The sequence below is a fragment of the Lepisma saccharinum genome, chromosome 1, assembly GCF_977018435.1.
Source record: "Lepisma saccharinum chromosome 1, izLepSacc3.1, whole genome shotgun sequence".
In the NCBI taxonomy this organism is placed as follows: Eukaryota; Metazoa; Arthropoda; class Insecta; order Zygentoma; family Lepismatidae; genus Lepisma; species Lepisma saccharinum.
In genome coordinates, this window is record NC_139229.1 from 187596577 (window position 1) to 187608951 (window position 12375).

The window sequence follows — 12375 nt, forward strand, 5'->3', positions numbered from 1 at the left end:
ACGTTTAAATCACTGTTTTGTGTCTTTGTGTCGGAACAAATGTAATATTTATGGTAATAATTATTTGTTGCAGTGAAGTATAATACTGGAGAATTTTTGAAAATTGTGAAACTGTATGCCTGTCAATATGATATTGAGGGTTCCATTCACCTGGAAAACAGAAAATTCAGCTAAATCAACTTAGGAGTGAAGCGGTGTTAATGTATTACAAGTAATAACTTCCCCCAGGGGGAAGCAATGTATGTGACGGTGCAAAATCTGCGAACACAGTCTTCTTGTGAACTGAACACTGCCCCCTCTTCCCTGCGGGAGAAGCACATGTGGGAAGTCATGTAGGTATAACTGGTCACTCAAGGCTCGAACAACTTTTTGGTCAAGCCGCTCCCTTCGTCTTCTGACGTAAGTGCGGAATGCCTCCATTGTTAGGTTTAGTTCTCTTAGCATAAATACACTGCAATTTTTTCGGGACTTGACCAAAAAGATATTTATGCCAAGACACCGAAACCTAACAAGCCTAACCTAACAACGAAAGCATTTTGCCTGACTTCAGAAGGAGAAGGACTGTTTTTCACCAAAAACCTTGTCCGATAAGTGAGACCCAAGTCATATAATACTACCTTTAAAGTGTGTGGACAACACCACCATATTATATTCCACTCCACGATCGGGAATATGCAGAACTTACATGCACACCGCATCTTGTATTTTCCTGATCAGTGCTAAGTACGTGGTATACTTTCTGGTAACTCGAGTTTTGATGAAAATAGTAGTTTTAAATGACACGTATTTTGAAGGAACTTGAGACTAATTAAATTTTTTAGACACAGCTAATGCCAGGTAAAAGTCAGTCTTCATTATTACTTCGTGCTAGTTTGTTATGCTAGATACTATGAGAAAGACTTCAATTTTGTGAACAGTTTTAATTTTGCATATATTTATTAATAACTGGGAAATAATTTCATTATGATTTGACTAAGCTTAATTTGCATTAATACTTGGCAGTTGGGTTAAGAATGGAATAAAGACGGATCAGCAGTTCGTATCCTTTAAAATGTACAGTGATCTTTTTGAAATTTTATATTGGTGTACCACGTTATTGAAAGATCTTATATGCATGAAAATGACATAAATGTGCTGAGTTTCAGTTCACAGACTGTTTCTCTTACAGGTGAATGCAGAACAATGACGAGAAACGCGCAAAATTACGAGGTACGTCATTTGTAAGACTCATTCCAAGTATAAGCTCTTTTTTTCGCTTTCTAATTACACACAACTTTTTAGTTTTTTTTCCATTGATTTTTGCAACTTTCTAATACTAACCACGCTTTGCGAATTTGTGCTATAAATTATTTGCATACCTGTTCATAGCGTTTGCGTTTATTTTTACTTCTGTATTATGGCCAGTGGCGGCGATTGGGTTTCAAATGCCAAAACTGGGGGGGGGGGGGGGGACAAGGACAGTTTACTTTCCTTTGCTCCATAAGGGTTAACATAGTGCAGGAGCAAAAGTTGTGAGAAGTGGTGGGACAACTGCTTCGCCCTTCTAATCGCCGCCACTGATTATGACTAATTCAGATACACAAAATAAGGTAAATGAAACTAAGGTAAGCGTTAAAAGAATGATCACACTAAATTTTTGCATTAATCTTTGCGAGGTCGAGGTACAGAAACTGTTTGTGCATTTGCAATTTGTATCTATTTCGTTGCAGTGTCATTTTTCGCAGTCATTTTATTCATGAGAGGACAATTATATTCACTTGTAATGTGCAGGATTTGCACTTAATTCACAATTTTTATTATTAGCGAACAGTGGTTTTAAGTTAGTAAGTAATTTAAGCTAAATGAGTGAACACAAGTTGGAATTACGTTATGTACAGGACTGTCCTATTCTCTAAATGTATCAATCTGATAAGGCTGCATAGGCAGTTGGTCGTATCATAAATGATGATTAAAATAATCCATCTTTTTCGTCACAATATATCTAAAGCCATAATTATGCAACTTACAAATAACATCGTGCAATTTCACCAGTTTTATAAACAAATATCCGATTCGTTATAACTTTTTGAAAAAATAATATAATACATTTACCCTTTATCCTTTCTTCTACAAAATGCGCTTAGAAGTATCAGGAACATGGGTGTAATGTCCGTTTCTTATTAATTTTATTTATTAAATTCATTGTGTGTGTGTAGGGGGGGTGGGGGGGTGTGCGCGCGCGCGCGTGTGTGTGCATGCTTGCATACGTGCTTGCCAGTTTTTCCCAACTACTTTCTTGTTGCTCTTGAAGTGTATCTAAATTTGCCGTAAGTAATCAACGTTGCAAGATGCTCATTCTATAGCAGTTGCAAGGAGGAGACCATTGGGCATATCTGGGAGCTCTAACGTCACACTAGAATGCCTTGTTGGGACAAAACACTGACCCTCCCTACCGTTGTAAAAATACGTATTGGTAAATTTTGTTTAAAATTGAAAAGGCATCATATGGATCGGGTAATGCAAGTCATTTTCCTAGAAGGAAATAGATGATATACGAAACAATAGAATTTTCTACTTGCAAGTATAAGGTACAGCCTATGAAAAGTATAATTTAGTGAAATTTCCTTGAATGTATTAGGGAAGTAATGGGTTTAGTGAGAGTGGGCTCTGGTGATTATCGTCTGTTGCTCGACTTCCCCACAGGTGTAAATTTCTCCTACATCTAAAGGTTTTTTTTAATTCTTTATTTAATATATAGAGAATATCTGCAGCTAAAGTGGCCCCCATTTGAGGAAATAAAAAAATCATGTATGCCAAACTGCTATAGTGTGGAGTATAGGGAAGACAAACTGCTCTCGATAATGTTAAGCTAAGATTGCGTGATAATGAAGAGGTATTGTCAGTAACTTTCAGAAATCTGCTAGAGTTTCGGTAAAATGATTAACTCTTGCCGTGCTTTATCAATTCGACCTCCCAAGTAGGTAATCAGATATTAGTGAATGATGGACAGAGAGGATTTGGAACGTACACAGAGGTTCAAGGAATTTCATGTCAATGTATTTTATAAAGAGGTCACGCACATCGTGTTATCAAATGAACACGAAATCGACAGTCACGTGCCTATCAAATACATGAGCATCATATTCGTAATTGCTCACATAAGGACTTGGTACTTAAGATAGTTTTTGTCGGGTTATCTTTCAAGCTCTTCGGTTCATACAAAACTCAAAGGTCGTTCCAGTTTCTCCTAGTGTGCGGGAATATATAGTGTGTGTGTATATATATATATATATATATATATATATATATATATATATATATATATATATATTTGTGTGTGTGTGTGTATTGAATTAAATGGTATGTTCCCATTCTTAATTGATGTCGTCCAGTGATCTTTAGTTGCTGCTTGAAAGGGGGCTAGGAACGCATTTTTGTAAATTAGTATTTTTTCTTATTGTGACAAAAATTTTAATATGTGAGTATTTTCACAAAGTCAAAATTTTATTTTGTGGAATGTGCACCTTGGACTCTTCGAAGAGAGGAATAGAATAAATGTTTTTTTTCTTCACATTATTGCATTGATTTTGTTAAAACAATTTGATCATAGCATTTAGTATTTTATTTATCATCATGCGAGTTTTGATTTGGTTAATAGAAAATGCACTTCTGTTATTGGTATGCTATAATAAGGATGAAAGGATTAGTAATTTTACCTGAAACTATCGCGCACTATAGTGTGATTTTTTGCGTACCTTTACGTTTTCACTGTGGAATAACTGAAATTAATATTTCAAACTATATTACAATCAATTCCCTAAATATACACTAAATCGCCATTCATCTTCATCATTGCTATTAGTACATAGAACACGATGTACAGCTGCAATAATATACCTCAGAGGTTTTCAGAATTTCTTTCAAACGAACATTTAGACTAAATAAAATACTGAAAAAAAAACTGTCAATAACAAATAAATGTCAAGTGACACCAAAATTTATGTATGTTAGTGCGAGCAGTGCAGAAGGTTTTTGGAAAGTTACGTTGCCGAAAATGTTGAACGTTTCAAGATGTGTAGCAACTCAAAGCTAAAGATTATTTTGATAATTTGTTGTTGCTTTAAGTATCTTCTTTGCTCTGTGATCCTAAAAAAACGTGCGGAAATATGAGTTTACATATGAAATTACTAGGTGTATTGCAGCATCTGTCGTGTCAGAGGCCACAAGGGGCGTATAAATTTATAAGGAGTGGTTCTTTAAATATTTAATCAGAACCAGATGTGTCCGACATCTGGCTATGTTAATCAATGATACATTCCCTACATGAACTTATTAGGGAGGAAAAGGCATAGAAGAAGTGACCGGATAAGATAAATAGAAATGAGGAGGAATTTTTAAATCAAATAAAAGAAAATAAAGAGAAAACATGAAGAAGGGATTTGCCGCTTTTCAAGTTGGTTAAAATTTGGTCCAAGTTTTCTCCCTTTTACCAGGTGTATACTGTGGTGATATCTGTGAATGCCCAGATGAAAGAAAATGTTTGAAATTTATCTTACAAAAACTAACCTATCTATATTTTTTTCATTCATTCTTCTGTTATTGCAGGCAATGGAAATATACTTCCATGCTTGTATTACATCTTTTTATTGTTGAATGCTAGTAAAGATTACAAGACGGATGTAAGAAAATCAAATTTCCTGGAAGATAATATTTTTTTTAAAAGTGCTATAGTGCGCTTTCCGTGTGTCGAACATTTTGTGCAATAGAAATGTACTTGGTTTCATCGCTATATTAAAATACTCCATTATTGTGGGATTAAATTCATTTTTAAAAACTCGCTGAAGAACTAGTCTGAAGGCTTTTCGTCCTTTGATTTGTCTATTGTGAGTATAGGATCAGGACGTTCACGTTTTTGTTGTACTGAATTTAATACTTAGCACTGTATCGTTATACACTCCTCCATGATATTTTATATTGATCTGTTTGGTTTATCCCGTTGTAGAAATTATCAGCGTGTAATTGGTTCTGCTCCCTTCACTTGGTCTGAAACATTTTCTTTCTACTCAATAGATTTAGACAGTTGTCATGCAACTTTTGTTCCTAAATTTTATACGTCATTTTAGTGCTGTAAAAGACCAGGAAGTTGCAAGCGTCGGCGGCCCAACGTGTTTGAACTATTTCAGCTGCGAAGAATCTAAGCTCGAGTCACAGCCAAAATATGGATATTTATTGCTTTATCTATTTCATCTAGCCATCATTTTCATGGTCGCGATTAACCTAAAGACGTAGGAAAATGTAGTAAGGAAAACGAAAAGTGGAAAATTATGAATGTGTGCTCAGTGCGATCCTCTGTCTGTTCATAATGGTCAAATGATCATTTACTTCCATGTAGGTGGGAGATTGCAGATGGAATTCCATTACATGTAATGCTTATAACAAGAAAACAGACCCTGTTGAATTAACGAAAGCGTCTCGCACACCATGAAATGCTGCATTGCACGAACTAACAACTATCAAAGTTTATTGATTTTTTGTGGCAGAGTTACGTAATCTCGTAACTAAGGAGGTAAACGTGCGTCAGAACCTCATTGAAGGGGTTTGTCGCGTTTCAAGTTGCTTAACGTTTGGTCCAAGTTTTCTCACTTTTACCAGATGTATGCCGTGGTGATATCTACGTGAAAATCGGTTTTATTTTTAACGCTGTATCAAGCGTTGTCAATTGTGCCCGTGTAGGATCAGCACTTCAGCAGCGAACGTTTCATTTTGTGTGTGTCACGCAGATGGTTGAATATTGGTGTTTAGCATACAATTTCTTCTTACTTGCAAGTACAGAAATAGAAGTGACACCGAGCAAATTGTCTGGCCCTTCCGTGTCATTGTTCCTTCTTAAAAATACAGATGGGGGACAAAATAATACGAACACCTGTGAATGTATAGAAAATCTTTATTAATAGGGGGTTGGACCACCCTGTGACTGAAGTACACTTTGTATGCGACGTGGGATGGACGCATAGAGGTCATGCACAATGTTTAAGGGAATATGGAGCCATTCTTCCTCCAGAGCAGTCTCCAATTCCGAAAGTGTGGCTGGAGGCGGACTTCGAGCACGAAGTTTGGACTCCAAATATCCCCACAAATGTTCTATAATGTCCAGGTCAAGAGACTGTGGGGGCCATTCAAGATGTCCTACTTTATCGTCATATTCTTCAAACCATGTTTGGACAGACCCAGCAGTGTGGATAGGAGCGTTGTCGTCTTGAAAAAGCGGTCGGTCCCCAGGAAATAAAGTCTGGACAAAAGGATGGAGATGATCCCCCAGAATGCTGCGATAGTGACTGGCATTGATCTTCCCATGCAGAAAAACAAGTGGTCCCACACCATGCCAAAATATCGCGCCCCATACCATAATGGACCCACCTCCATGCTTCACAGTCGGCAAGAGGCAGTCACACATAAACGCGCCCCGTGGTCTGAAATAACGTGAATGTTGATTCATCAGACCAGATGACTTGTTGCCACTGATGTGGGGACCAACTTCTGTGAGCTCTGCACCATTGGCGTCGCTTGACAGCATTACGTGATGTCACCAATGGCTTACGAATTGCCACTCGGCCATGAATGTTTGCAGCATGGAGTTCCCTTTTGACAGTTTTGGTTGAAATGGGGTCCTGGAGATGCCTGTTCATTTCAGATGTTATGTCGGATAACGATTGCTTGTGCTTTCGGGCCACTGTGCGCTTCAACACCCTCCTATCCCGAGCAGCAAGCTTTGTCTTTCGTCCACTGTTGTGCTTTGAAGACGCCATCTTACCTTGTGTTGTGTACGCTGTCATAACGGCTGATACTGTGCTCCTTGCACACCCAACAAGCTTTGAGGTTTCAGTTATCGTGGCTCCAGCTGAACGTGCTCCAACAATCATGCCGCTTTGAAACTGTCAGGTCTGACATTGCAGTGTCTCTTGAGAGCGTATGATAGACGAATGCACCACCAATGACTGCTGTTGGCAAACTAATACCTTCCCCTTCACAGCCACTAGGTGGCAGACTTCAGTGCCAGGTGGTGCTGCTGTACTGCCGGTGTGAAATGTGGCATACTTTTTCACAGGTGTTCGTATTATTTTGTCCCCCATCTGTATATTTCCAAGAGATTGAACACAGAATAATGTAGTATAATTATTTCAACATACATATTTCTTCTGCTATTGCGACGGATAAATGTAATTCATGGTTGGCTCAAGTAACAGGAAAGGTCAATTGTTATCTACACTCGAATCTTGGAAGTGACATTGTGACACTGCATTATTATTATTTTCATTATAAATGGCAATTATCGTGCATGAACGTTATATTGATGTCCTTCATTTCAATGAACGCTTTTTCCGGGAGGAAGGAGAATAAATCTTTGGATTAGTATACCTTGCTTAACTGACACATGTACTGAAACCAAAGTATGCTTGTCGGATGTTATGGAGTGTCGTCTGTGTCTCTCGATCATAATTTTCAAGAACAAAATATGTTAACTGGATATTAAGTATTTACATTAACCAGAACCAAATTATTGAACTCATTTTATAATTTGAATTCACGTTTGATGATGATAGTCTAGAAAGTCAGTAGCTACCTTAATTTTGGGCAAGTAAACAGCAAATGTATTTTTTTTTAAAAAAAATGCTACAATTGCATCCGTCTGTATCGTTATCTTGATAACTACAAGAGATTGAAATTATATTTGGTAAATGCTTCAATTTCATCTATTTCATTGGAAATGATCGCAATTGATTCGTAGTATCGAAGGTTTCGGAGCCCCCTCCCCCCACACACATATCAAGTACATGTGCCATTTTATGCAAAAACCGTAGAAAAGACAAGGGGTCTCTTCTCAGCACTTTAGGATAGAAATAGAATACATGGAACGTATTGAGATCACTTTCTGTTTATCCGAAAACAGATTATTGATTAGTACAGTCGGGTGCGAAATATGTTTTTAAGGAATGGAATCATACTGGTTCTGTTGGAGAAATTGTCAACAGCTTAGTTTCCACTTCATTCAATATTTGTACTTCGCTTTCCAGTAAATGCAATGGATGAACAGGCGATGCGCAATTTCTTTGGTATTATTTATGCATTCGACCGTACATGCGGGAAATATCGTGATTGAAACCCTGATGCTGTGAGTGCAGTCCAGCGTATCTGCATTTTATGCTGGACGAAAATTTATTTGCGCTTTCATAAAATACCGAATTGGACTGGGGTCAAGTTCCTACGTTTAGACCCACACTGCTTAACTGCAACGTTCAAACAATGAAAAAGTGCATCATCGTCATGGGAATTTAGTAGGCTGGTTGGCGAATCCATGGGAAGAAAGCTTTGAGATATTCACTTAGCGCTATGCGCTTAAATCTACATTAGCCTTGTTTGCGGTTTCATGTTGTGTGCAATAAAAAGCGAACATAAATATCGTGAGTCTGACTAACGATTGAAACGGGTAGATTCAAGCCATAATGGAAACTGTAATCGTAAAACTTTATTTCTAGGTGTGTTTATGTGCTACGGCGTGACCATCATGTAGCTTGCTCTTAATTCCCTACGACCGGTTAAGCAAGCATGGATATTAACAAAAGAAATTTCTGTCAGTGTCACATATTATGGGCCCTTGTGGACTGTGCAGGCATGCCAGGGAAAATTGGTAAATTATTCATGTTTCAAGTACTCTGAAGATGAACAACTTTAAGCGAAAGTATGATCAGTGTTCGAAGCTGGCAGTAAAATTATAACGAGCAAGAGAGGAATTTAGTGTAATTACAGCGTGAAAGTTCGAAATTTGTTTATTTTCTTGCGGGAGCGTAGAGGCAAATTAAAATCCGACGATGCATAACGGCTAATCAGCACTGTTCATACAAGGAAGCCTCTTCAGGTACACAAGGTCTGTTTGTGTGAATTTTGCTGAAAATGTAGGGGTTATTTTTTCGTGACAATTTCAAATATATTCTCGTTTGAAAAATCCTGAATTTCAGATGAGTTTGGTTGACGTCACACCCAAAGCGCGTTAACAATGTATAGTAATGGTGTAACTGTCATCATAGTGAGATAACGAAACTAAGAGCCCTTTGTTCAAACTTTGGCTGAGCCACAGTTTACATTAATACTTTCATCGCCCATGTTCTCTTCACGAAGCGCATATTCTGTAAAGTTCTATCTATGTAGTCTTAGATTCCACGAACAGAGAGGAAGTTGTTGCATGTACGTGTGCTCTACATATGTCGTAATTCCTGATACATTAATAGGTCGCATGTACAGAAAGACTAGAAGTAAAAGGCAAAGTGCTCCCCTGTGCTTTGTACCACGCCATGAAGGCGTATAGGGGGTGTGGAGTTAGGGCCCCACACTTTCTTGATCACGGCCGGAGGTGGGCGTGTTGTGATCAGCACAACGCCCCTGACCGCCTTTACTCCCCAGAATTTTCCTCCAGGTACCCACTTTATACGAGACTGGGCGGGCGCCGCTTGAACAGGTGGGAAAAATCCAAGTTCTCCCCGCCAGGATCTAACCCGGGTGTGTCTCATGGTAGTCAGATGCCCTAACGACTGAGGTACCGCGATTGACCATTGAGGTAATTTATTCTGCAGCAACAGTGTTTGATTTTTCACTCTGTCTAGTTTATTAACGGGGTACTGATTTAGATTCATTAGTAATATGAACACGAGGACACAGATTCCAGATGCTTAAAAAAACTATCAACCCATTGCTGAAATCATCGTTATAATATGTGTGGAAACTATCGTGTTTCTATATCGAGTCTGCATTAGTATCTGTACGAATGCTAAGACAAATGTTTCCATGTAAAACAGGCATTCTGCTGTGCACTTCAAAAGCAAAAGAAATATTACATACACAGGTTAAGACAGGGGAACAATTTATGGGGGAAAAGCCCTCCCGTATTGTACGGGACGTCGGGGAGCCCTGCCTTAGGGGCGTTGTTTTCAGCTTTGCTAGTACCTCAGTACCCTAAAATTACAATATCTGGAATCATTCTAGATGTATTAGTATAGGAAATTGAATGTAGTTTTCTTGAACTAGCCTCTTTAAAATTTCGCGCTAAAGGTATGTACTATAATTGAGGTGACCAGAAGTTTCCCTTATTTGTAAACTTCGATACTTTTATCGTTAAGGCATTGTTGACATTTTTTCTATCTGTTATAATTGTTTTCATGTCGCTTATTTTCTCACCAGGACTTATGGTTTCCTCGATGGCGCAATGGTAACACTCACCTTGTATTTAAATGGTTTCTTGACAACGATGGGTGGAGGCACATTGCACAGTGGTTTAGATTCCATTTCAAAACTGTAGGATCTATCCGGATTAGCTTATCTTAGCGTAAAGTGGACCTGGGTAGACTATATTTCCTTCTAATTAGTGTTTGGGTATGTATATATACCGGGATGTACCCTATCCTAAATTACTTGCTAGAGCATTTCATTCTTGTATCGATATTTGGAAAATCCCATACAAAAATCTTTAAATGATGACTGCATTTTATTGTCTTAATTCATGCTATTGGTATTTAATTGTTGCCTGTCTTTATTGAAGGCTGTATCCCATTTAAGGGAGAGAACTTCCCTCGGTTTTGATAGCACTACTTGGATCATGTGCTCGTTGTCGCGTAGGCGCACTGCACGCCTCCGCATCCGTTTTGGCGTCTTTTTAGGTGTTTGGCAGGTCGCCCAGAATTTGAGGTCATGGCTGTCTCTCTTTTTTCTCTCTTCCCGTCCTCACCTCTCGCCACTGAGTCTTCTTGAATCCTTGAACACGCATAGATTCTCTCAAATTTCTGCTAAAGGAGCTGTGTACAAAGGAAGTTGGGAGGATACATACAAGCATGACGTCAAGTGCGGATGTAGAAAGATGGGCAATGCACCTAAAGGATTAAGAATGTTGGAGAAAGCTTATGTTCTGGTCCGGGGAAATCGAGAACGTCTAGGTTTGAAATAGTCATGCGATCCCAACCACTGCACCAAAACTGAGAATCGACCCTGGTTAAGCTAGAATTAATGTAGGAACATGAACAATTTTAGCATCAGAATGGGCCGTAATTTAATTACAAGCTTTAAAATTTCTTCGAAGAAAATTAAAAAGTTTCGTGTTCTCCTGTGTACACATAAACCATTGAACGGTTGCTCGTGTTACAAAAACAAAACAATTATTTGGATGTGAAAACCCTCATCAGATTGAATTATTATTGTAGTAATTTTCTTGTGTAAGTCCACTCATTATTTGTATGAATAACTGAGAAAGGACAGTTTCTGATATGCTGATGCTAACGTAAAATTTCAGTTTTTTTTGTTGTTTTTTTGGACACTTCTAAGTGTAACAGATCTAGCGCTGGTTAAATACCAGACTTTCATTCGTTGCTAAGCAAAAGAAAACCTCCGTGATCAACAATCTTTTGAGGGTCAAGGCGGGCACGAAAGGTGAAAGTACTAACCATTTGTCTACGCAGAAGCCCTTTAGTTGCTAAGCGCCAAACTGAATATTGTATATATGTATCAGTAACAAGTATATACTATGGAACTACTTTATCGAACTACGTGTACCTCTCCAATAAAATGTAAAATATATTATGCATGTAATGGATAGGAAATATATAATTATTATCGAAATTACTATATTGGCTTGCCTTTGTTTTTATTTTGCCAGGTTTTGCAATGTAAAGATATATGACTCTTGATTACTTATGTTCCTGTATCGATCAATGGCTGGCGCAAACGCGTAGGAGGAACTTGGCCAGGGGGTGCTCGTTCACGGGAAAATAACTCCACGGACATCTGTTAAGGGGTGACCTTCGCTGAAGGTCTGACTGCAGTGTTGCAGGCCAACGAGGCCCGGGCGCCTGGACTCACGGCCAGTATAATACTCTGCGGGAATTGTGTTGCGTCGTTCACATGTGTTTGTGATTGATTGTTGGGTGAACCATTCTATCTTATTCTTCCGCATCGTCGTGACTAGCCAAATGTGACAAATGCGACGTTAAATAAACTAAAATAAGTCCTACATTTGGCTTCTAAGTATCGTAATTTTTATATCTTTCATCTGATCTCGTTATTTATATCCCTCTCCCCTCCTATCTTGAACACGCCCATGCACATACAGCTTGTGCGTCCGATATTCTCAGAAGTATAACACTCCAAACGGATCGTAGAGACTGTAAAGTTCAGCAGTGAATATCTCCCTCAGAGGCAAGCGCTTATACCCCGTACCGCATAGTGCTAAAAAAAACTGTGTCGTTTGGAGAGCAGAAATCGTGCAATTCTCGTGGCCACGCAGGCGTTACTAACCACCTGCAAGCGGTTCTTCTCGCGGGACTGTGTTCTGCTTTCAAAGCCGGAACTCTCCGACAG

General features: G+C 38.6%; 1 protein-coding gene across 2 annotated transcripts in view; it reads left to right on the forward strand.

Moving 5' to 3' along the window:
- Nucleotides 1-12375, forward strand: part of LOC146005492 (ubiquitin-like protein 3) — an 85375-nt gene that overhangs the window by 31730 nt on the left and 41270 nt on the right. The window contains exon 2 of one of the 2 annotated variants that reach the window (XM_083144747.1): nt 1169-1209. The exons of the other annotated variant lie outside the window; for it this stretch is intronic. Coding sequence (XP_083000873.1) covers nt 1183-1209 — 27 coding nt within the window. The 5' untranslated portion in view covers nt 1169-1182. The remainder of the gene's footprint in view (nt 1-1168; nt 1210-12375) is intronic. 2 annotated transcript variants of the gene reach the window in all.